This window comes from Sus scrofa, chromosome 15 (genome assembly GCF_000003025.6).
Source record: "Sus scrofa isolate TJ Tabasco breed Duroc chromosome 15, Sscrofa11.1, whole genome shotgun sequence".
NCBI lineage: Eukaryota > Metazoa > Chordata > Mammalia > Artiodactyla > Suidae > Sus > Sus scrofa.
In genome coordinates this window covers 131306624-131333591 of record NC_010457.5, presented here as the reverse complement: position 1 = coordinate 131333591, position 26968 = coordinate 131306624, and the positions used below count along the sequence as shown (strand labels likewise).

The 26968-nt window shown below is 40.8% G+C and overlaps 1 protein-coding gene across 9 annotated transcripts in view; it reads right to left on the bottom strand.

The window, feature by feature from the left end:
• Window positions 1-26968, bottom strand: part of LOC100517129 (nuclear body protein SP140-like protein) — an 81331-nt gene that overhangs the window by 47662 nt on the left and 6701 nt on the right. For 7 of the 9 annotated variants that reach the window (XM_021075662.1, XM_021075664.1, XM_021075663.1 and 4 more), the window contains exons 2-7: window positions 12308-12470; window positions 10623-10791; window positions 7419-7502; window positions 6039-6101; window positions 2189-2338; window positions 1703-1786 (exon numbers count right to left, since the gene is read on the bottom strand). In XM_021075662.1, the coding sequence (XP_020931321.1) occupies window positions 1703-1786; window positions 2189-2338; window positions 6039-6101; window positions 7419-7502; window positions 10623-10791; window positions 12308-12470 (713 nt within the window). The remainder of the gene's footprint in view (window positions 1-1702; window positions 1787-2188; window positions 2339-6038; window positions 6102-7418; window positions 7503-10622; window positions 10792-12307; window positions 12471-26968) is intronic. The other 2 variants (XM_021075665.1, XM_021075666.1) reach the window with 2 other exon arrangements.

Genomic DNA, 26968 nt, shown 5'->3' with positions numbered 1-26968 from the left:
GGTCATCTGCATTCTATTCTGAGTAATTATTCTCACTGCTCTATAATATTCCACTACAGAAATTCTCCACTGGCAAAAACCCATAAAATATCCATTTGTGCTGGCTCCAGCTTTAGACTACTATGAATAATGCTATGATGAACATTCTCTTGCAGGTGTTTTGATGAACATAATATTCATTTCTGTTAATCTGTTGAGGAATGTAATTACTGAGTCATAGGCTAGGTGTCTTTTCAACTTTGGAAGATTATACCAAACTGTTTTCCAAAAGCATATGAAGAGGTAAAGACATAGTTGAGGAAGCTTGGCAAATTCAAGTAACTAAAAGGAGTTTGGTGTGGTGGGAATGCAGTGTGAGGAGGTGAGAAGACAGTGATGGGAAAATACACAGCCCATGGTAAATGTCTGTCACTACACACACCTGCAGCATTGGCCTAAGGCTGATGACCACAGGAAGGTACTGGATTTTTATTCTATTCTATTCTGTTCTGTTCTATTCTATTCTATTCTATTCTATTCTATTCTATTCTATTCTATTCTACTCTACTATATTCTATTCTATATTTTATTTTATTTTATTTTATTTTATTTTATTTTATTTTTTAGGGCCGCAGGTGTGGCATATGGAAGGAAGTTCTCAGGCTAGGGGTTGAATCAGAGCTACAGCTGACGGCCAATACCACAGCCACAGCAACACCAGATCCTTAACCCACTATGAGAGGCCAGGGATCGAAACCACATCCTCAAGGATACTAGTTGGGCTTGTTACCACTGAGCCACAATGGGGACTTCCAGAAGGTATTGTGTTTTAAATAGGGAAACCATATGAACTGGTCTGAATTATTTTGGCTATACCCACAGCATGTGGAAGTTCTCTGGCCAGGGCTCAGACCTTGTCCCAAAAGCAACCTGAGTCATGGCAGTGGCAACACTAGATCCTTAAGTCACTAGGGAACTCCTGGTTTGACTTTTTGGAAGATCCATGGAGATGAAGTACGGAGAGTGAATCTGAGGGGAGAAAGGTGGGAGGAAAGAGGCCAGCAGCAGAGTGTTCCTCTACTTGAAGTGAGACAAGATAGGGATCTGGATTACAGTGAGTGTGCAGAGGATGGAGAAAAATGGACAGGCTGGAGATATATTTTATAGTTAGAATTGACAGAAGTGACAAAGAAAGCCATGGTTGGTTTAATCCACTAAATTTGGGGACTTTTTGTTACACAGCAATAGATAACTGATACAGCCTCCAAATAGAGACAACCATAAGGTCTTTGAATAAAGATCTTCAGGCACTTAGAAGAATGAGTCCAGAGGTCAGGTCTCAGCTGAAGATGTGTGTCTAAGAATCAATAGATCATGGATGGTACTGAAACAATGGGGGAGAATGAGATAGGCTCGAGAAAAGGCCTGTTTTTATCTGAAGGGGTTCCAGCGCTATTTTGAGCATCACAGATACCTTACCCTTCTCAATGGTATTAGCAACAGACTCTTGTGCCTTCTTTCTGGTGATTATCTCCTCAAATGGGACAATTTGCTCCTGCTAAAATCAGCCAGAGGTTTTGTACTAGGCTGTGTGTCTCAGATGGTGTTAGGATTTGGGGGACAGTGGGGAAGAGGGTTAGTATGAGAGAACAAAGGCAAGCTTTTGCCTTCCTAGAAAAGCAAAGATGTAATTTCAAAAAATGGTATGGTAAATAATAATTACTTTTTTCATCAGTAGGCTCTGGGTTGGGCATCTCCTTTCTTGCATCTCCATTATCTGATTCATCATGTACTTGTTCGTAGTACTCTGAAGATAAAAAAGACCACAGCTGACACCAACAGATCCTTGCTTTGCCCTATTTCCATTTTCTTGCATCTCACCCAACTTTTCTTTCCTTCGCTTCATGAAGGCATTGTGTTTCACTGACTCTGGAGCCAATCTCTCCCTGACTTCTTTTGACTTTTGTTTCCATCTTTCCTCCCCAGTTGGGCTCTGTACCTCTTCATCTTCTTCGTTTTTCTTTTCCCACTTTCTTCCCCCAGGTCTCTCCCATCACCAGATCAGGCTCCATCTCTGACCTCTGTGTATCTGTGTGATATCCCCCTTCTTTGTTAACAGATGTTTCCTTGAGTCATGTATACTTCATTCTCTGCCACCACTCAAGACTTCTTGGCTCCTCCACACTCATGCAATCCTGTCCTGTCTTACCTGCTGGTTCAGACTCTTGGGCATCGTGTTCATTTGCTTGTTGCCTTTCTAGTGCATCATTTTCATCACTGATTGTATCTGTCCTCTCTGCATTTGTCTGTTCCATTTCACAGAGGTGCTCCGAGAGCCCATTTTCACGTGGGCTTGTACCTAAACCATGTTTTGATTCATAAATATTTTATTTTCCTCCCACATCATTCTGAGTCCAACAGGAAAATACAAGCCCCTCTGAGCTGTTAAAGCAGAGGGAATTTAATCCAGGGAATTGGTTACACTTGATGGAAGAGCACAGAAGGCTGAATGGAAAAATGAAGCCAACTAGAGAATAGTCAACAGGAATCTATGAGAGGGATGGGGGGGTGAGCTCATGGGCTGAGGTCACTGGGTAGATAGAAACTGGACCATGGCTGGTCAGTTTGGTGAAAGGTAGAGTCATGGCTGAGGCACATCCATTGCTAGAATTGCTGCCAGAGGCAGTGATGGGGAAATACCTGTCTTCTCCATTGCTCTCCCTTTCTTGCTAGTGTCTCCCATGTTAGGAACCTAGCAAGGAGTCAGTAGCAGAGGGAGCTGGCAAACAATTCTCCTGGGGCCAGTGGCCAGAGATAGAGGGCAGAACAGAGGAGGAGAAGGTGTAGAACAAATCCCTGGGATTCATCCCACCCAGGACCAACGCACGCTCTTCTCCATGGCAAACTTCATCTGCTCATTATCCACCGACCCATCCCACTCTGTTCCTGCCAGCCTCAATAACATATGCATGCATAAATACATCTTTCAGTGCAGTTTGGACTTTTCTTATCTAGCGTTATTTTTCTAAGCAAAGTAACTTATGTAAAGCATGATTTAAATTCTTTCCCCAAAGCTTTAATACAGAATGTGGGCCCAGAGGCACACTTTGTGCCACATCCTGGAGGGCATGAGACACAGCCCTTCTCTCCACTATGCTTGTCACAGCCAGCTGTCCTTGTTGGGTCAGGCTCTTGGACACACTTATTGGTGGCTTGTTGGGTATCATTTGGGTTGTCGGTGGAAGTTTCTCCCTTTATATTCACTGCTCCCCATCATTGAGATGCTGTGGTATTCCATTTCCTGGCAGGGTTGTCCCCAGACCACACTGTGAACTTTAAAGAATTTCATCACCTCTTCGCTACACCTTACACAACACATACACACACACACACACACGTGTGTGAAGACACACATGAACACAGAAATAGAATCCTGTCTCCTCTATTCATCACTAGCCACAATTCCATCCATTCACCCCTTCCTGTTTCCATCAGCTGTACCAGTAGATGAATGGCTAATATGTATTCATGCATTGGGAGGGTGTTTTTAACTGTTAACTTGTTGAATAAAAGTGATTCATTAAAATTATGTCAGTGCTTTCAAAAATCTCTCTCAAATTTTTTTCTTTTATAAAAATGTATTATTAAGTTCAGATATTCTTTCTTTGTTTTTTAGGGCTGCACCTGGGGCGTATGGTGTCAAATCAGAGCTGCAGCCACGACAACGCAGGATCCAAGCCACTTCTGCGATTTACACCACAGCTCAGGGCAACGCCAGGTCCTCAACCCACTGAGTGAGGCCAGGAATCAAACCTGCATCCTCGTGGATACTAGTCGGATTCGTTACCACTGAGCCACAGTGGGAACTCCCTGAATATTCTTTCTTAAATAACACTTCCCAACCGGAAGTTACATAATAAGAGCCTTTCCTGTTGTGGCAGTTTCCCTGAGACTCTTCTATGTTACTTACTTCCTAAAGACAGTCATGGAATAAAGACTTAAAAGCTACTATAGACTAGTGTGCTCTCAGTGTGGGGAAATGGTTATCCTCCATTATCTTCCTGGGCCAGAATTTGGTGTCGATTTTATCACTGCTTTTCCAGCCTGAGGAATCAGTAAATCTGGTGGACCACCGTGAGAGAAGAAAATCCCAAAGGTTACCATAATGCTTCACATTGCTTAGACTCTGGCACCAAATACAAACACTGGTGATAGTTAAGTGTAGTAATAATACCAAATGCATGGAACTCCGATGGAGCCCCAGGTCTGATTATGAGTGCGTGACATGCTATGACTTCTTTAAAATCCATCACCCTCTGAAGTAGGCACGATTATCACATCCATTTTACGGATGCTGAAACAGGGACCAAGAGGGGAAGTCAACTCCCTAAGATCACAAGAAAAAATCTGAAGTCAGACCGTGGGCACCAGAATTCCTGCTCTGACACTACCCACTGCAGAGTTCAATCCCAATTCTCGATTGGGTCAAGTTGTGCAAATAACCGAACTAAGCTTGATTCCCTTTCCTCTGAAAAACAGGGATAACATATGCCTCATTCTCAGGTTCGGGGTGAACCTACTGAACTATTGGCTGCATCACTATATGGGATACTGTGATCAGAAAAATAAAGTCATTATACTTAATGTTTTAAGTGAATGGTTTTAAAAATAATAATATTACTAAGAGTGTTATGGATTAAGGGGGATCAAGAGTTGTAAACAAGGGTTATTGGGAACTATAGAATGAAAAGTATTTTTTTAACCAATTTTATTTATCTGTATTTATAAAAATCTGCCTTCTACAGATCCCAATACATGTCTTTTATTGTCATGCTCACTTGACAGTTTTTAAAAATGGGCTAGGGAGTTCCCATCGTGGTGCAGCGGAAACAAATCCGACTAGGAACCATGAGGTTGTGGGTTCGATCCCCAGCCTCGCTCAGTGGGTTGAGGATCTGGCGTTGCCATGAGCTATGGTGTAGGTCTCAGACATGGCTTGGATCTGGCATTGCTGTGGCTGTGGTGTAAGCTGGCAGCTATGGCTCTGATTCTATCCCTAGCCTGGGAACTTCCATATGCCGTGGATGCGGCCCTAAAAAGACAAAAGACAAAAAGGGGGGGGGCTAAATTCCAACTACCAAAAAACCCCTGATACTTTTGTAATATGTTAATTGAGGCTACAATGGCAATCATGTTGCAATCTATAAACACAATAACATGGTATACACCTTACATTTACACCATCCTATGGTCAAATACAGTTCAGTAAAAACCAGCTGTCTATGGAGTTCCCATTGTGGCGCAGTGGAAACAAATCCGTCTAGCCATGAGCTGTGGTGTAGGTTGCAGATGCAGCTAGGATCCTGCATTACTGTGGCTGTAGTGTAGGCCGGCAGCTGCAGCTCCGATTCAACCCCTAGCCTGGGAACCGCCATATGTCGTGGATATGGCCCTAAAAAGACCAAAAAAAAAAAAAAAGTCAGCTGACCAAAGGGTTTCTTTGGGGGGGTGGGAAGCCTCTCTGGTGTTGGGAGGGCAGCTCCTGGCCTCTGTCTCAGGGTTGACAGAGGGAGTTTGCACAGGAGGCACGTGGTATCTGTGGTCCTGCCTGAGGGTCTTAGTTGGGGAGGTACCCTACCCCCTGAGGAACACTCATCACCTGCTTCCCCTGCACTCTTCTAGCACTGGCCACTGCTGGACAGGACACCAAAGCTCTGAGGTCACTGTGAGATCAGGCAGGACAGAGCAGAAAACTGAAGCCAGGCACACGGGCAAAACATCCAGGCCCAGAGCCTTCAGAGGCTGGCAGCAAGTATGGAAGCAGCGGCCCTCCCAAGCAACGTGGGGCACCGAGACTGTTATCTCCATCCTTGGAGAAACTGCAGATGCAAAGACCGACAATTTTTTTGATAAAAAAGCAGCAGCCCCCTCCCCAACCCTCAGCACATTTTCTGATGGGACACAAAGAGCAAAGGAGCAGCCCCTCCCCACTGCTCAGCACAATCCAGAATGGAACACAGACAGCAAAGGATCACAGAGCAGAAGGAACAGGAACAGACCATCATAAGAGGAGAATCTTCTGCTCAACCAAGTCAGGCTTCGAAATGAGTTTTTATTGGATCCTGGGGAAAGAAATCAGAAGTTGACTTCAGAAATTGAAGTGTGGCCTGGGCCTTCCTGCCCTAATGCCCTTTTTATAACTCAGTTGAAGACACCCTGCATATATCAATAAAGAGACCATCAGGACCTCATCAAGTCTTGCAGTCAGACCCCAGCGGATCCACCCAGCATGGACCACCGGGGTCAGCTGTGCCCCCGGCTGAGAGCACCTCGGCCAGGCCATCTCACTGTGTGTCTCCTTCATGTGACATCTGGGTAACTGGTGGCAACTTATTTTGACTTGCACGGCCAATGTGAACCTGTCTTTGTCCCAGAGCTGCCTGACTGATGGCCTCACCTTACTTCTTGTAAAGTCCTGGTGCCTCACTCCCTCCCTGTACATGTCTGTTTAATCTGCCTTGGCCTTTCCATGAAGATTCAGTATCTGGTTCTCCCCCACTTCCTCCAGCTCTTGGTAGTCTTTCTTCTGTATCTTTCCCTCTGCATGTATTTCCCTATTTTTGTTTCACATTTCTGACTTTTCCATTAGGTTACCAGGCAGCATCAGGGTGAAAAACACAGGCTCTGGGTGCAGAATGCCTGGTTCATCCTTGCTCATTTGGCCCCAGGCCAACTACATACCTGGTTTCTATAGATTCCACTTCCTTCTCTGCAAAATGGTACATAAGTGATAATACCACCAATGGCACTAAACCCACAGCTGCCAGAATAAACATTCACTCGCGTGAGCTTGTTAATAACTTGGTTACTTCATTGCATCCTTCATCTTTTCTATTCTGTCTTTTGTCGTTTCTTTTCCTTCCTCCCTCTCAAAGTGCCCACATCCTCTTCTCCCAGTTTCTATCACTTCCTTGCCTCTGTCTCTATATAACTGCCTTTCTCCTTGAATATTTCTGGTCTTAAAGAATACCCCCCTACGTTTAAATCGGTCCCTTCTTCAGCCATCAAGTGTTTCCTCTTTGATGTTGACCTTGAGCCCAGAGTCCTTGGCCCTTGACATCTTCACACTGATCTCCTGCAGGAGTCTTTCTAAATTACAGTTACTTCCAGGGAGTTGTTCTCTTTAAATCTGATTACAGACCCCCTAGGTTCCTCTTCCTTTGTCTTGGTGTATGGGCCAACTCTCTCTTGTCATAGCTACTGCTCCAGGAGTCTAGCCTCTGGTTAGATGCTCATACCAACACCCTCCCTGCCTTCTCCACGGTCCTTCAGCACTTCTTCCCTGATTCTCACTCTTTGCTCAGGACTTGGAGCCCCACCTCCTTCCCCTTCTTTCCCTCTCAGCAGATGAGAATCAGTTCGCACTCTGTCGTAATCACCTTGCTGAAGCCTCAGTTGGACATTAGGCCTCTCCTCCCTCTCTTCTCTGTCACCTTCTTCATGATTAAGTTTCTCTTGGATCACTGAAGAGGGGAGAGAGAAGAAGACCATCAGAGATCTCCACCAGAGACCAGGGGCATCATTTCAAGATTACACGTTTAGGAATTCCCAGCCTTTGGGTCACTCAGGGCTCAGTGGGTCCCAATCTTCATGGTAAAATTCCCCCCATCATCCTGGGATAGAAAAGAGAAACTACAATGAGGGAGCAGTTATGGTCCCCGCATAGAATGAGCCACTCAAATGTAAGGTTAAAGGAATTATGGAAACATCCTGAGCCTGTGGGTAATGTAAGAAAATTTCACATGGTGGGGAAAGCACATATCAAACTATATAATGAAAGTGAAATGGGTCCACAGAACTGTTCAAACCGTGGGCAAGAAACAGAGTTCCTCTGGAGTATTCCATGTATACACAAGACACAGCACAAGAGCTTTAAAGATGGGACTAGACAAGAGGAGAACTGGGCTTAACTGTGTTGGGGAGGATGAATGGCTCTCAAAGACACAAATCAGAGGTGGGGGGTGGGTACCAGACAGAGCTCCCACAGGGGCCCAGAACCACAAAGAAGGACACTTGGAAGCCACTAGCAGGGACTGCATGTTACAGCACTGCAGGAATCCTCATGACTTCTGGACCAGAGACCTGGGAGATGGCCCAGGAGGGGAGGCCAGGACACCAGCCCAAGGCCCCTGCATGTAGGCAGCTCAGCAAATGTAGGAGAAAGGAAATGAACCAAGGAGCCTAGGGGCTGGGTCCCTGCTGAAAGTCCAGGAAGAAGACACCTTGGGAGGCAGTGGAGCCCACACTGTTCCAGGAGCATCACCGGGGACCATGCCTGCCCAGAGATGAGATGGATAGGGCTGTGGGATTCATGGGTGCTTTGTCTTCCCCAGGACATGGCTCCCAATCCTGGAAAGATCAGGTGGAAGGTACAAGGAGAACAAAGGCCCAAAGCCCCAAAAGATTCAGGAGGCCTGTGGACAGGTGCTCCAGCAAGGGGTGGGCGGCTTCTGTATGTGAGATGGAGGTGGAAACCTGGCAATAGGAGAGATGTTGCACCCTGGCCACAGTCCCCAGCCTCTCAAGTTTGGTCACTGACCCTCAGCTCCCAGAGACAGCAGTGTCCAGCAGGCAACAGCAGCAACCTCCCCCAGGAGCCTGTGGAGCAAGCATAGCTGTGGGTCACCCCTGCACAGGGAGGCCTGGAAACTGAATGTGATGTGGACACTGGGCCCAGAGAGGGGGTCTCTGCAGTCCGTGGAGAGGACCAGAGCCTTTGAGATGTGCACAGTAAAGATACCTGCCATTCCCTTTGTCCCCATGACCTGGGGACTTCCTGGTTACAAATATAATATTGACTTGAAATTTGTGACTGGGTCTTGGACTCCCTTTATATCTTTTTTGACTTGGGAGACTTGCTACAGAAATGATTGTGTTTTAATTAGATAAGGTTACTATTGATACAAATCAACAAGCCACATGTTTTATACCTCCTTTATAATGTTTTTCTTTGATTACAAACTTAATATCTCACTGTGTAGTAATTCAAATTGCTTAGCTTTATAGGCTAGAGTTTCCAGAATTTTCCTCAAACTCATTTCTCCTGAATCAGCTCCTGCGGTTTGCTTCTCACACCTCGATTGAGGGAAATGAAAGGTGTCTTTGTTCTTTCACACCCCATGCCTGATCCCATAGCATCTGCCCCCTTGGGACATATGACCATTTCTCTTGTGATGTCTCCGTCCCTTATTTGGAAAACTCCATTGACAGCAAACTGTATTGGAATAAAAGGTTTTCAAAGCAAGTTTAAGTATATACATTTATATATATGCATTAATATATATATATGCATTCTCTTAACTGTGTACCATTTAAAAAGTATAAATTATGCCATCAGGAGAAAGAATCAAAAATTTAGTTTTGGAGTTCTCCTCTAGGCTCAGTGGAAACAAATCTGACTAGCATCCATGAGGATGAAGTTTCGATACCTGGCCTTGCTCAATGGATTAAGGATCCGGTGTTGCCGTGAGCTGTGGTGTAGGTCACAGACCTGGCTTGGATCCTGTGTTGCTGTGGCTATGGTGTAGGCCAGTGGCTAGAGCTCCGATCTGACCCCTATCCTGGGAACCTCCATATGTCATGGGTGTGGCCCTAAAAAGACAAAAAGACAAAAAAAATTAGTTTTAAATGGCACCAAAACTAATCCATTGAAGAGAATAGCTTTTCTGATTATTTCAGTAACGTTTGTTTCATCCCTTGTGGAGAAAAAGTTCATAAAACCATTTTTCCTTTAAGGGCAAATTTGATATTGGGTTAACTTTCTTGCTCATTACTCTGGAAATCTGATGAAAGTGGCCTTTCTGTTCTGTTGTGGCTCAGTGGTAATGAACCCGACTAGTTTCCTGACGATGCGGGTTCGTCCTTGGCCTTGCTCAGTGTGTGTTGCCATGAGCTGTGGTGTAGGCTGTAGACACGGCTCAGATCTCATGTTGCTGTGGCTATGGCTTAGGCTGGCAGCTACAGCTCCGATTTGACCCCTAGTCTGGCAACTTCCATATGCCGTGGGTGTGGCCCTAAAAAAAGACAAAAAAAAAAAAAAAAAAAGGCCCATGACTCATAAATCGCCTGTGGACTGGGAGGGAATATCTATGGCTCTTCCCTCAGTGTGGTGATTTTTATAACTCAGCTTGTCCCTGAAAGTTGTGACTATGGTGTGTGGTTGGGATACTGACTCCCACCGACATGGTGCTGCTAAGTAAGCCAGGGTGGATCTGGAACACACAGCTAAGCTTGAGATAAATAGGAGTCAACTACCGAGTATGGGGGCTGCTGTGTAGACCACTCAGAGGGATCCCACAAAAGAGGACAGATGTTGCCCCATCGGGATACTGGATTTTTTGGTCTTTTGTTCCTATATCTAAATCAAATGCCACTGTGGTTTTCCTGTGAGTCTAAAGGCCTAGTTAAGCAGACCTCCAGGGGGTGTTTTACTATAGCCCTTATACCAAAAGCTTTGGGAAGGTTCATGATATATGCGTTTTTGTTAACTGTTATAACCCCATTGCATGTAGTAGGAGCTCAGTATATACTTGTTGCAAAAAAACTGGCCCTGAATATCAAAAGGCAGGTAGTAAGTTAATTACCATTTTCAAAGCTTTTATAAATTTGATTTAAATCAGGATACTCCTGCATGTTGACCTCACTGAACAATGCTTCCAGAAGCGGCAGGTCAAATATCTTCTCCAGCTCACTGAGAACTTTGTACACCACTCTTGGCACAGGGACCAGGTTTCTACAGGAATCTTGAAAGTCCTTAAAAAAATTGCATGGAGAAAAACATTAATTTCCAAGTTACAGAACTTCGAAGTGACAGAAGAGTCCTAGAAAGAGATTTTGTGGCGAATGTTTTCCAAATTCTCTCTATAGATATCTTCTCACGTAAACGTTTAGACTTTCCGTGTATTTGTATGGCTGCTAAGTGAAACAACTAAATCTACCCTCCTTAAAAATACCCATTTGTGAAATCTGATCTCCTTACCCTCCTTTATATTAGATGTGAGAAGGAGCAATTCTAAATAGGTAAAGTGGATTCAGAGTTAATTAAGGTGTAGCTCTGTAAGAGCCTAGTCAAATGTTTTAGGAACAGACATGGAAGGTGATGAGTGGTTCATCTATTGACTGGAAAACTCCTGCCCCTACACCAAGACTGACTTGACCTGGAAGGGCTCAAGGAAGGTAGGCGACACTTCTTTTTTGTGAACTTGGCCACAGGGAAAGCATAATTCATAGAGCAAGGAGAAGACTTGCATTTCTGTATCTCCAACAACACATTTCTAAAATTCACCCAAATTTCAAGACTCCAGAAATTAAGTAAATAAATGGAAAAAAAAGAGAAAACGCCTGAAAACTGCTGGACAAAGAATAGCAAGCATCAACTTCCAAATTTGTCCTACCAAGACATCAGTTCCCTGTGGATTTTAATGTTTTCAGAGCTATTTAAATTGATGTTCATTAAAAAGAAATGTTGGAGTATCCATCATGGCGCAGCGGAATTGAATCCAACTGGGAACCATGAGGTTGTGGGTTCGATCCCTGGCCTTGCTCTGTGGGTTAAGGATCTGGCATTGCCATGAACTGTGGTGTAGTTTGCAGACGTGGCTCGGATCTGGCGTTGCTGTGGCTGTGGGGTAGGCTGGCAGCTGTAGCCCTGATTTGACCGCTAGCCTGGAATCTCCACGTGCCATGGGTGCAGCCCGGCCCTAAAAAAAAAAAAAAAAAAAAAAAAAAAAAAAATTAAAATAAAATAAAAAGAAATAAAAAAAAGAGGGGGAAAAATGTAATTGTAATGTATACATGTAAGGATAACCTGACCCCCTTGCTGTACAGTGGGAAAATAAAAAAAAAAAATTAAAAAAAAGAAATGGGTCAATTATTATTTAATTAAATTTTCTCATTTTAATTATTCATTCATTCATTCAAATTACTTTTAAGTCTTAGGTTATGGCACATTGTTTGCATTCCTGCAAGGAATTATACACACACCTGCCTCAGATCCAGCCTGTCTCCAGGGCTCTTCATCCTGACTCCAGTGGTACCATGAGCACCATTCCCTCAGTTAGAAGCAGAGCTCTCTCCATCCCCCCCTCTCCATTCCTCCTCTTACCTTGCAACAATACTTGCACATTTGCAACAATACTTGAAAAGGTCTTTGACTCATAGAAGACTCCTCAGTTAGCTAGTTGGGCCCTAGCTTGTGTGTTCAGGATCTCAAAGCTTAACTTAGTTGGGAGCTGGGTTACCAGATTATAACATAATAAACTTCACTTACTTCATACATTTTATTGGTGATGAGTTCACGGTCACGAAGGCCCTCCAGGAAGGGAAATGGCTTTTTTATTGCATTTGAAATCTCCACCTTATGTCTTTTGAAGTGGTTGAATACAATCTCATAGATCAGCTCATCGTCTGTGTTCCTTGTTTCTACTGACATCCTAGGGAGGAAGAATGTCATGTGAAAAAAGTCATCAAGATTCTGAGATGCTTATGGAGCCTGTAACATTTTTTTTTTTTTTTTTTAATGGCTGCACCTGTGGCATATGGAAGTTCCTGGGACAGGGATGGAATCCGAGCTGCATCTACAACCTTCACCACAGCTGGGGCAGCACTAGATACTTAACCCACTGCGCCAGGCTGGGGATCGAACTGGCAACGCCACAGAGACAAGCCAGATTATTAACCCCCTGCACCACAGCAGGAACTCCTATATAGTAACTCTTTCTAGACACCTGACTTTCAGAAATTGTTGCTGTTCTGTGTGACAGTAATTTTAAACCAGGACCTATAATTCTAGCTCTTAGTTGATTGTTTTATTGCTTTGCTAATGATGTTTTAATCAACACTTTGTATTCATAAAAGCTATGAAGACATTAGCTTTCTTTATCAAACCAGAATAGAATCAGCATCACTTCTCAGTACCCAAAACACAGTGGGAAATAATTATGTCACATTACTGTGTCAAATTTCTATTAAAAAATAAGTTTCCAGTTAAATATTGAAGACTGAAGGGAAGCATATGTCTTCACATTTGTTAAATCCCTTACTAAAATGCGAATAAAGGGATTTGATTCGCAATGACAAGGAGAATGGTAGGAGGCCATGAACACATGAGAGATTTCTAGCAAGATCTTTGAGACAAAACGTGGTCCAGGGAGTGCTCTTTACTGCTGTAGGTGGAGGCTGCTCCCAGAGGTCCGGAAAGCAACCTGCACCCTGCCGAACCTTGGCGAGGCAGTGGAGATAGCGTGGGAGACATGGTTCTGAAAGCTGACGTGTTATTTGAAAATGAAGTATAGGACAGCACACCCTCCACCTCTCACCTGACCACTCATACACAGGTAGCCTCTCAGAGGGAACCACTGCTGTCATTTCTGTCACCAGATGTTAATTTTGCCGCCTCCTGGATTTCATACATGAAGACAATGTAATAGGGAGAAACAAATCTGACTCTTTAGTAGATCTGTTCCTTTAAGCTTGGATAACTCTCCATTTATTTAATTTTCCTTAATCTTGCCTAGAAGTATTTACAGCTTTCAGTAAGGAAGTCGTATACCTCTTTCATTAAATTTATTCTTAGTTATTTTATTCTTTGGTGGGGGGGGGCTACTGTAAATGATATCGCTTTTTAAAATTATTTCTAACAACTGTATGGACATAGAATTTATTTTCGGAAACATTAACCATACGTTCATGACCTTCCTAAATCCATGTACTCTAGTAATATATTTGTAGATTTCCTTTGGATTTTGTAGAAAATCAAGTCATCTGCAAAGAAAACTCTTTTACGTCTTCCTTTCCAAAACTTGTTTCTTTTTCGTTCCTCATGCACTAGTTAGGAGTTTAAATACACTGTTGAGGAGAAATGATGAGGGTGGAATCCCTTGCCTTGTTTCCAATCTTAGAGAAAAGATTCCGTTATCACCATCAACTATGATATTACACATGTGCGCGCACACACACACACACACACACACACACACACACACACACACGACCAAGGAAGTTTCTATTTATTACTAGTTTACTGAGAGTTTTATCATGGACAGATGTTGACCATCGTCACATGCACCTGTTGAGCTATTCATTTGATTTCCTTCTTTATTCTTAATTTGGTGAGCCACGTTATTGATTTCCAGAGACTGCTCTTAAATAGAAGCAGATAACCACAGGTCAGCATACTTTAGAGGAAATTCTCCAATATCAGAAAGAATAACATAAAAAGGAGGGAAGAATTACCCCAGGAAAAATGAGATATTGTAGGAGACAAGAGGAACATTCAAATAACTCTTATATTTTTAGAGATGTTTCTTTGTAACTTCTTTGTAACAGAAAGAGATAGTCATTTTAGAGATTTTTAAAAATTTATTTTTGGAGATTTACTAAAATGGTTGTAAATAAAGTTGGGGAAATTTCCCAGAAAATTACTAGATTAAAAGAACAACCCAAAATGGGTAAATTTAAAAGAAAATATAGGAGGGTAAGATTAGTTTCGGAGTCTAACAGCAATCTAATTAGAGTCAAGAAAGATGTGCCAAGAAATGCAGCGGAGGACCACGTCCAGAGAATTACTTAAAGAAATATGTACCATGGAGTAGAAGGACATGAATTTTCTTTTAAAGGATTTAGAAAAATGAATTTTAAAAGAACCAAACCAAGACACATAATTGTGAAATGCCAACACCTGAAAAACAAAGAGAAGAACTTAAAAGTTTCCAAAAAGAATTAAGAAACAGTTCGCTTATGGAGGAATGATGGCCGAAATAGTTTGAGACATCTCTTCAATAACAAATCTATAGCCTTTCAAAACCTAGTGTGAATTAGAACAACTTCAGACATGTAGGGCTGGGGAATTTTACTTTACAAACATCCATTTTGAGCATTTTTCCTAAAAATTTCTTTATTTCCTTTATATATATATGTCAATGCATATGTTTGAGGTTTAAAAATGCGATTCATACACTCTCTAAAATTTTTATGCAACCACAATTTTACTTTCTATTTTTTTTTTGCAATCACATCTCTTCTTCCTTTAGCTCCAAACTACTGTCCCCACCCCTCCTGCATAATCTATTTTAATCACCTTGCATATATTCTTTCATAAATTCTCCATAAGCGTATAAATCCATGGACCTACTTCTACGTCCTACCCATATCTTGCAGGTTTTTTTTTTATTTTTTTAATTTTTTTTTATCTTTTTGCCATTTCTTGGGCCACTCCCACAGCATATGGAGGTTCCCAGGCTAGGGGTCTATTCGGAGCTGTAGCTGCCAGCCTATGCCAGAGCCACAGCAATGCGGGATCTGAGCCGCATCTGTAACCTACACCACAGCTCATGGCAACACCGGATCCTTAACCCACTGAGCAAGGCCAGGGATCGAAGCCGCAACCTCATGGTTCCTAGTTGGATTTGTTAACCACTGAGCTACGACAGGAACTCCTCTTGCAGAGTTTTTATTCATCGTATTATATAGCATGATATCATTTTCTTTCTCTGGATTACAAATTGTCTTTACATTAATACCTTGCCCAATATTCTCTAAGTCATCCAGTGTGGTTCCCACTTGTTTATTTCTTTATTTTGTAAATGTATAGTATTGAACAACACAACCTATTCTTAAGAAAGTACAATAAGACGGATTACAGAAAAACAGGGCAGAAATCCAGTAATGAGGAAGATGTGAAGGGCAGAAACCAGTGGATCCAGTTCTGGAAATGCGAAAGGGAAACCCAGGGTGGCAGTCCGGCGAGAGACGGAGATATGAACATCTCGGATTGGAACAGATGACGATTACAGCATACAGACAAGCGCAGTGCATGACAATAGTGCCATAAAGGATGGGAGAAAGGAACTGGAAATAGTCTGCTATAAGGTACCTGTGCTACAGGGGAAGTAGTGTAAAATCTGTATTGCAAATCTCGACGACCACCAAGAACATTTGCATAATTGAAAAGAAGCATAATTGATATGTTAATAGAGGACTAAGATGGAATTATTTAAACTGATGAATTAAACCTAGAGAAAGCAGCAAAAGAGGGGGAAGAAAGAAACAGAAAAATACAATGAATAAAGGAGAGTTAACAAACATAGTAAGAAAGCAATAATTAATTTCAGTGCGAATGGCCTAAATACTCCAATTAATTGCAGATATTGTCAAAGTGACTGAGAAAGCAAGACCCAACCATATATTGTCAATAAGAAAAAAAAAACCATAGGGGGTTCCCCTGTGGCTCAGCAGGTTAAGGATCTGGAGTTGTCACTGCAGAGGCTCTGGTTACTGCTGTGGTGTGGGTTCAACCTTTGGCCTGGGAAATTACACATGCCATGGGTACTGCCCCCCCCCCAAAAAAGTACAGAAAACAAAAAAAACATAAGCATAAAGACCCAGGTTAAGAATGGAGGAGATACCATGTCAATGCTAATACAAAAAAAAAAAAAAAAAAAAAAAAAAGAGAGAGAGAGAGAGAGAGCGAGATAGAGTAGCTATATTATTTCAAAAAAAAATAACAATAAAAAAAGACTTCAGGAAAAGAAAAACTATTAATTAAGAGAAAGAGAGCATTACATAAGATAAAGGGGTCAATTTTCCAAGAACGCAGTGCAAACTTCAATGTATATTTACACATGATAAATACACAGAATCAAACTGTGTAAGTTAACAATGCATAGAACTGTAATAGAAATAGATAAACCTACTATTCCAATTGGATACATGAACAACTCTCTTTTAGCAATTTATAGATCAAGTGGGTAGAGAAGCAATAAAAATATAGTTGACCTGAACATCGCTACCAATCAACTCAATCTATTTGATATTTTTAGAATACACATCCTGCCTAAGGTCATGTGGAATAATCACCTTTACCAAGACAGAATACATGCTGGACCATAAAACACATCTTCAGTTTAACAGAATAGAAATCATTAAAATATGTTCTCAGTCAAAAAGGAATTAAACTGCAAATCAATAACAGAAAGGGATGGAAAATTCCCCCAATGCTTGGAGATTTAAAAATACACTCCTAAATAACATGTCATTCAAAGAAGTCTCAAGAAAAAAATTTAAATATTTTGAACTGGGAGTTCCCTTCATGGCGCAGTGGTTAATGAATCCAACTAGGAACCATGAGGTTGTGGGTTCAATCCCTAGCCTTGCTCAGTGGGTTAAGGCTCCGGCGTTGCCGTGAGCTGTGGTGTAGGTTGCAGATGCGGCTCGGATCCTGTGTTGCTGTGGCTCTGGTGTCGGCCAGGGGCTACAGCTCCGATTCGACCCCTAGCCTGGGAACCTCCATATGCCGCGGGAGCGGCCCAAAGAAATAGCAAAAAGACAAAAAAAAAAAAAATTTTTTTGAACTGAATAAAAATAAGTCTACAACTTATCAAAATCTGTGGGATGCTGAAAAAGCAGTGACTAGAAAGGAATGTATCCCACTGAATGTATATATTAGAAAAGAACAGAGATGTAAAATTAATAACCTAAGTTTCTCCACTTGGAAACTGGGAAAAAAAGAGCAACGTAAGCCGAAAGCAGTAGAAGAAATGAAATCAAAGAGCAAAAATCAGTGACATTAGAGATAAGAAACAAAAGAGAAAATTCCACAAAACCTGAAGTTTGGTCTTGGAAAAGATCAATGAAATTGATAAATATCTATCCAGTCTCACTAAGGAAAAAAAGAGAAAGAAGACACAAATTACTACTATCTGTTCATCCATAGCTTAGCTGATTAAAGCGCCTATTACAATAGCACCAAAAATATGAAATATTTATATTTGAATCTAACAAAATAGGTAGAGGACTTATATGCAGAAAATTTTTCTAGAAAGAGATGAAGTTTACCTTGCAAAATAACATAATTGTAACTATTTTGGTATAAAATCTCTAATTATATAAAAAAACAGTGTTGAGGTTAGCAGTAGAGGTTAGCAGTAAAGAGAAATTTGAAGTAAATTATTTCTTTTAAATATAAAAATGTGAACAATATGATTTCAAATTCAATAACAAAAATTACAGGAGTTCCCGTCGTGGTGCAGTGGTTAACGAATCCGACTAGGAACCATGAAGTTGTGGGTTCGATCCCTGCCCTTGCTCAGTGGGTTAAGGCTCCAGCGTTGCCGTGAGCTGTGGTGTAGTTTGCAGATGCGGCTCGGATCCTGTGTTGCTGTGGCTCTGGTGTAGGCCAGGGACTACAGCTCCGATTCGACCCCTAGCCTGGGAACCTCCATATGCCGCGGGAGCGGCCCAAAGAAATAGCAAAAAGACAAAAAAAAAAAAAATTACAGAAATACAGATTAAAAGCAATTCTGAAAAGTTGAAGATAATCACTGGTTGAGTGAAAACAGACTCTATAACACCTTCAAAAACACAAAAAATAAAACAAAAAAGAAATACAGCTTGCATTTTAAAGAGCAAAAATAAGAAAAACAGTAGGCATTCTAAAAGCTAACCCTGAAAAAAGCATAAAAAACACGTTATTAAAACCACTATATATAAACGAAAAAAATGATGATATTGAAAAGCATAGGATCAAAAACAGACTCCAACATGAGACTCTAAAAAGACATAATAACACAAAATTTGTTAAAATCAAAGGTAGGCAAGTTATGGTATTCAAATATAAACAGAGCAAAAAAAATAAAAAAGGGTATTCATATTCATCTTCAAGCAAAACTCAAGAAACAAATAATAGAACAAACCTTTATAGACACTGAGAAATAATTCAACTCTAGTTTTTTACTTTTTACATATTCAAAAAATGATCAAAATATATAGGCTTTGGATGAGTTTGCATGGGTGATTTATTATTTAATCTCATGACCTAAAAACACAGAACACACCATTTCCCCCAATGTTCTTTAAATGCACATCAATACAGATCATAATCTGGACCACAAAAGAAACCTCAGAAAGTTATAATCGGTAAAAGCTAAATAAGCTGTATGTTAAAGAAAATAAACCACCCAGAGATTTATAAAAGAACAACAAAAAAAAGATTGCATTGGGTTAAAATGATATTTTGTGGTTAGAGGATTTTTTTTTTTTTTTTGTCTTTTGTCTTTTTAGAGACCACACCTGTGGCATATGGAGGTTCCCAGGCTAGGGGTCGAATTGGAGCTACAGCTGCCAGCCTACACCACAGCCACAGCAACGCCAGATCTGAGCCATGTCTGCGACCCACACCACAGCTCACAGCAACGCCAGATCCTTAACCCACTGATGGAGGCCAGGGATCAAACCCAAAACTTCGTCGTTCCTAGTAAGATTTATTTTCACAGTGCCACGACGGGAACTCCTAGAGGATTTTTTTTTTTTAAATGGAAAATAGTAAAATGAGAATAAGTAAAAATGGTTTAGCATTAGGAAATCTCTGTAAAATTTATTACATCAACAAAAAAGAGGAGTTCCCACCATGGCTCAGTGGAAATGAATCTCACTAGCATCCATGAGGACTCAGGTTCAATCCTTGGCCTCACTCTCAGTGGGTTAAGGATCCGGCGTGGCTGTGAGCTGTGCTGTAGGCTGGCACCTCCAGCTCCAATTCGACACCTAGCCTGAGAACTTCCATATGCCACAGGTGTGGCCCTAAAAAAGGCAAAAACAAACAAACAAGCAAAAAAAAAAAAGAAACAAAATATATAAACATATCTATAACTAATTTTAAAAGGGAATTTCTTAAGACTAACAGCTATTTTTACAAAAACTATATGAAATATACTGATGGTTAACACAATATAAATCTCCAAAAATAGCAAATATTACAGTAAACATTGAAATGATGAAATAATTTAAGTAGAAAAAAAGTCAGGCATGCCTACCATTACCATCACTGCTTTTTATATATATAATAGAAGTTTTGGTTAGTGCTACAGGCTAGGAAAATGAAGTCATTCATATAAATACTAACAAGATAGAACATTATATGTCCCACATTTGTATACATAGAAACAATAAAGTCCTACCTAAAATCCCTAAGAACTAGAAAAAGAATTGCCAATGTGAAGGAATAAAAAGTAGACATATAAAATTTAAAGATTTTATTTGGAATACCACAACTTGAAAAGAAATAAGATAGTACTTCAAACACAATAGTAAATATTTATATACATCTGAAAATTATAGAATTATATGAAGAAAAAACTATAAAATCTTATTGAAGGAAATTAAACAAGATCTAAATATATAGAGATACCTAAGGTGCATTAAATAAATTACTCCAATAATTTAAAAAACTCCCATCATGAGACTACCACAAAACCCAAGTAAACAGAAGATAAATGAAAGTTGTAGGTTACTGTTGCTTATAAGCACATAAGACTAAATCCCCTAGTAAGATAGGAGCGAGTCTAGTCCAAGAGTGGATGCAAAAGTTGTGTGATATGACCACGTAAATATTATCTCAGGAATTCTAGGTCAGGTCGCCCTAGAAAATCTTTCTATGTTTTTGGTTAAACCTGGCAGATTGAACATACTCTTTGCACAGCAAAGGAAACCAGAAGCAAAATGAAAATACCACCTATGGACTGAAAGGAAATATTTGCAAATGATGAGACTGACAAAGGCTTAATTTCTAAAATATTCCAAAACAACTCATACAATTCAATAACAATAACAACAAAAATTGACACAACACTGTAAATCAACTATACGCTAATAAAAATAAAATAAAATAACTACAATGAGGTATCACCTCATACTGATCAGAATGGCCGTCCTCAAAAGGTCTACAAGTAACAAATGCTGGAAAGGGTGTGGAGAAAAGGGAACCCTCCTACATAGCTTGCAGGAATGTAAATCGGTGCAATCACTGTGGAGAACTGTATGAATGGTCCTTAAAACACTAAAGATAGAGTTACTGTATGATCCAGTATAGAAGTAAATACCACAGAGAAGAGCTGAAAAACGAAAAAAAGTCCATCTGGGAAACTGGACACAGGATAGGGAGGGTGGATAAAAAGACTGCTGTTTTTTTTTTAAAGGCTCTGCTGACTATTTGTATTTTAAATATATCAAATATCAAACAGTCAATCTAATATGCATATTTCCTATATGTGTTACTTTGCTTAAACTAACAACCAAATTAATAAAAATATTTCAATATAAATTACTCTGAATTAAGCAGATTAAAGAGAAAAGTTGCATGATCATCTCAAAAGATTCATTTTTTTGGCTCTCTCTCTCTCTCTCTCTTTTTTTTTTTTAAGCGCCACACCCACAGCATTGGGAATTGATTCGAGATTGAATTGGTGCTGCAGCTGCCTGCCTATACCACAGCCACAGCAACGAGGGATCCGAGACTTGTCTGCACCCTACACCACAACTCATGGCAACGCTGGATCCTTAACCCACTAAGTGAGGCCAGGGATCGAACCCAAATCATCATGGATGCTAGTTGGGTGCATTACCACTGAGCCACAATGGGAACTCCTCAAAAGATTCTTTAAAAAGCATTTCAATAAACATCCAACACATGGTCTTAATAGAAACAACTTTTAGTAAACCAGGACTAGCAGTAAATATCCTTAACTTGACAAAGGATATCTATCAGAAAGCCCCAAAGTAAACATAAATATCCTGCTAAAAACCAGGAACAAATTAGTATAATTTTGGCAGTACAGTAGTTCCATGGACTAAGAAGAAAGGCAAAGCGGGGAAGAGAGGAAGGAAGGAAGGAAGGGAGGGAGAGGGGGAGAGAGATGGAGGAAGGGAGAAGGAAAAAAGGAAGAAAGACAAAGAGAAAGGAAGAAAGACAAAGAGAAAGGAAGAAAGCAGGAGGGGAGGAGGACAATGAGTTGTAAATTCCTGAAAAAAGGAGACAAACCACTCTTTGTAGAAGATGTAATTATTTCTCCAGAAAAATGCAAAACAACATTTGAAGAAAAAAGTCCACTTAGGAAGAGTTCTATCCATAAGATCAGCAAATTCAAACCAATAGACTTCCCCTTATGCCAGCAAAAAAAATTTAGAAAATGTAAAAGAAAAAATGAGTTCCCATTTATAAATGCGATTGTAAAATGTCTAGCACTAAAATGACCCAATGAGAGGGGTCATTCAAAAATAATAACTTAACTATAGAACTCGACCATATGTTGAATAAATAAAGAGATATGCCATTTTTCTAGTTGGGACCATTCAGAATTTTTCGTAATCTAAATTCTTCCTATCAACTATAATAATGAATTTTAAAAAATTCTTCCTAAATTTATCTATGCATTCAGTATCTGTTACTTGAATCCCAGAAACATTAACATTTGGTTATAATATTTATTTAGAAGAGAAAAACTCCAGAATAGCTAAGAATATTTTGAAAACAAAAATGATAAAACCATAGTAACTCACACATTTCAGTATTGAAAGAGGAATAAAAAATAGAATCATGGATCAGAACAGGGGTCGTGTATGTATCTTTTATACAGAAAATATAATCTAGGAGTTCCCCTTGTGGCTTAGCAGGTTAAGAACTGGACCAGCATCCATGAGGATGTTGATTTGATCCTTGGTCTTGCTCAGTGGGTCGGGGGTCCGGCGTTGCCATGAGCTGTGGTGTAGGCTGGCAGCTGCAGCTCCGAATCAACCCCTATCCTGGGAACTTCCATATGCCACAGGTACAGCCCTAAAAAGAAAAAAGATAATATACTTTATGTTAAAGATGTTATTTCAAATCAGTAGTAAAAGGTTAAATTACTAAGTTAATGTTATTGCATAAATGGTCTTTTTTTTTTCCTTTGGAAGAAAAAAACCTAGTTCTGTGTCTTATTCCCAGTGCAAAAATAAATTTTCTGTGGAACTAAGAAAAAAATACAAATCAAGGAGTTCCTGTTGTGGCTCAACGGGTTAAGAACCCGACTGGTACCCATGAGGATATGGGTTCAATCCCTGGCCTTGCTCAGAGGGTTAAGGATCCAGCATTTCTGCAAGCTGTGGTGCAGTTTGCAGATGAGGCTTAAATCCCGCATTACTGTGGCTGTGGCATAGGCTGGCTGATTTGATCGGCTGGCTGATTTGATCCCTAGCCCCGGAACTTCCATATGCTACAAGTGTGGCGCTAAAAAGAAAAGAAAAAAAGGAAAAAAAAAAAGAAAGAAAAAAATTATAAATCAACCAACAAATCAACTAACAAACTATAAAACGTTTTATCTTTCTTCTTTTCTTTCCATCTGCCATTCTACAGGCCACTCCTCTTTGTTCAATGAAGATTTTTTGCAAATGCCTTAGCATGACCCCTCACAAAAATTTTGATTACTTCAATATCAACAGAGATTCCATTAAATACCCTAATCTTTCAAATTTTTTTTTTTTTCTTTTTAGCACCGCTCTTGCAGCATATGGAGGTCCCAGGCTAGGGGTTGAATCGGAGCTACATCTCCAGCCTACACCACCGCCACAGCACCGCGGGATCTGAGCCAAGTCTACTACCTACACCACAGCTCATGGCAATGCCGGATCCTTACCCCACTGAGCAAGGCCAGGGGTTGAACCTGCATCTTCATGGATGCTAGTCAGGTTCTTAACCCACAGAACCACAGCGGGAACTCTTAATCTTTCAACTTATTGACCTCTATTATCTCTAATAATCTTGTCTTCCTCTCCATTTCTGCAAGTTTCTTCTGTGACCATACTTCAGACTTCGTCATTCCTCCAATTTGTGCATGCTACAAAATCCGATTCAAATATGACCAGTGCCTGATCTATTGCAGGTTATGTCATTTTATACCTGCACTCCAATGAATCTTTGATCCCTTACCCCTGGGCTCCCAACTCTATTATTTCATTGCTCATAATCATGTTGATAGCTTTACTTACCCACCTAAATTCATGGTCTATTGTTGTATTCCACTGTTCTTAACCTTGGATATACACTAAAACCATCTAAGGAGTTTTAAAACATCCTAATACCCAGGTACAGCTGGGAGGGGAACCAATAAACTCCCCATCATTTAATAGCAGTTCTAGAACGGCTTTTAAAATCCACTCGTTAAGTTCACCCTTAACTTCCTCACTCATATCTCCCTCCACTGGATTCATCTAATAAATCGCTATCCCTGAATAAAACCAGACTAGCCCCTCTTCCACTCTTCTGCACCCAACCTGTCTGGAGAAAAACACAGCCATGCTATGTGCTCTTTTTAAGTTTATAGTCATTAAGCTGAAACGAAGTCTCAGTGTCATTTTGTAATCCTACATCTTGCTATTTATTTCACCTTTTCCTTCACTGAATGACTGTTTTACAACTTTTCTATCCTCAACTCCTAATTACCCCTCTCTCCCTCTCTCCCTTTTGCTCTTAACTGAGAATGTAAAAGCAACCCGTAACTGCATCCTCACCATGGACTACATCAGCCGATCTACATTGGTACCCAGTGGCCTTCCTCCTGATTCAGAGCATGGAATGCCTCCCTTCAGCCTAGGGGCAATCCACTCACTTGGACACTCTCTTCCATCACTTCTCCTTGACTCGGACACAATCAATGCAGAATCCTTCCCTCTCACGTCCACCCTCAACTTTCCCCTCCGTTGGATACTATAAATATACAGCATGCTTCAATATTACCCATTTAAAATCTCTGTACATCCCACTCCCCACTCAAATTACTTCTCCTATGCTGTTTCCCTTTGGGAACTATTGTCGACATTGACATTGCTGTCTATGTTTGTTTTCTGGAAACGCTTTCTTCCTTCAGCTCCTGAGATGCCACACCTTTGTGGCTTTCCAGCGACCCCCTTGGCCCTTCCTGCTCCTCCTGCACATATCAACTACCTCAGGGCCAGTCCTCTTACCTCTTCTCTATCTGCACCCCTTCCTTACGTAATCTGATCTATTCCCATGGCTTTGAATCCCAGCCACATGTGGATAATTCCCAAATTGTGCATCTCTGCCTTATTTCTCTCTCCTGGGCTCCAGATTTACATTCAACCATCTCCACTTCAAGGACCCTCGTAGGCTTTTTACTCTTATCCAGGCAGGAACTGATTGCTGATCTTGAGTCACCTCTTGAAACCTGCTTATTTTCTAATTTTTCCATATGTAGGACCTAGTAAATATATATAACAGCCTCTATGAGATATATGCTCTTACTATCCCATTTTACAGGTGAGGAAACAGAGTTACAGAGATGTTAAGTGATATCCCCAAGGCCATATAAACCATGAAAGAATGGAATGAGGCTTTGGATCAGAGTCCAGGCCCTTTAATCACTACACAGTATTGCCATATTACAGCTATTTTCCAAACATCACACATAAGCAAAAGAGATCTTTTTAAAACTGAAATCAGATGATTTCCCTCTATTGCAAACGCTCCGTGGCTCCTCAATCCATTCTGAATAAAATCTGAAGTCTTGATCATGACCTCTGAGAAACAACATGACCTTTCTTTGAGAACTTCCCCGACCTCATTTCCTACCCCTCTTCTAGGTCACTGCCCTTGGGCACCCTAACCTCCAAGCTTTCTTCAGCCATTCCAGGCATGATTCTATACCTGACTTTTCATTGGCTGTTTCCTCTACTTAGACCATTTCTTCAGAAATTTACATGGGACTTTTCCTCAATACATTCATGACTCTCATTAAATATTTACTTCTTAGAAAGCCCTCCTAGTGTTTAAAATTGCACTCCCATTACATTCTCTCCATGTATCCAATAGGTTTTTTCCTTTATACTCTTACTAATTTCTGTCATTCAATTATAAATATTTGTTCACCTGTTTATTGCTTGTCTGTCCCCGGAACGACATCTCCATTAGGACAGGGACTTGGTCTGCTTTGCTCACTATTATACTCTAGCATCGATTAAGTGCCGGGAATGTGGTGTCAAGAAATATTTGTGAATGAATGAATGAAGTATTCGTATACTATATAGTAGTGTATGGTTAGAATTCTGAGTATACGAGAGGCATTTTTGTTTATTCATTTTTTGTCTTTTTTTTTTTTTTGCTATTTCTTGGGCCGCTCCCGCAGCATATGGAAATTCCCAGGAGAGGGGTCGAATCGGAGCTGTAGCCACCGGCCTACGCTAGAGCCACAGCAACGCGGGATCCGAGCCGTGTCTGCAACCTACACCACAGCTCATGGCAACGCCGGATCGTTAACCCACTGAGCAAGCACAGGGACCGAACCCACAACCTCATGGTTCCTAGTAGGATTTGTCAACCACTGCGCCATGACGGGAACTCCACGAGAGGCATTTGTAAACAAAAGGATAACACTGGTAAAGTTGAGTTTATAAAAATGGATATAGATACATGCATCCCAAAGTTCATAGCAGCATTACTTATAATCGCCAAGATATGGAAGCAACTTAAATGCCTATCAACAGATGAATGGACAAATAAGGTGTGGTATGTGTGTGTGCACACACGCATATATACACACACATATACCACACATACACATGTACATACATACACACATACGCACATATATATATATACACACACAATAGAACACTACTCAGGCATAAAAAAGAATGAGAGTGCTTGTAAATTCTGGACACACCTAGAAACTGAGCATCTGGACTCGGCACAGGCAGAGGGCTGTGGCTGGAGGGCAAAGAATCTAGCAGAACTTCCGATGGTCATTTGGAGTTGGAGTGCCAGGTTAGAGACTTCAAGGAAATTAATGATTTGATTTTCTCAAAATCTTGTTTTCAGTTCTAAAACTGCATAAAGCAGGAGGGTTGAAAATATAACAAAAACTTTGAAAAGCATAGAAAACTTGATTGCCATCTGTTAATTGAAAGTCTGGATGTCCTATCTGGGATCAGGGCTAACCTGAGGTGTACTAAATGTTATCAAAAATGCAGACTAGAAAAAAAAATGCCGACTAGGAGTTCCTGTTGTGGCTTAGCAGAAATAAATCTGACTAGTTCGATCCCTGGCCTCACTCAGTGGATTAAGGATCCAGTGTTGATGTGAGCTGTGGTGTAGACTGCAGATGTGGCT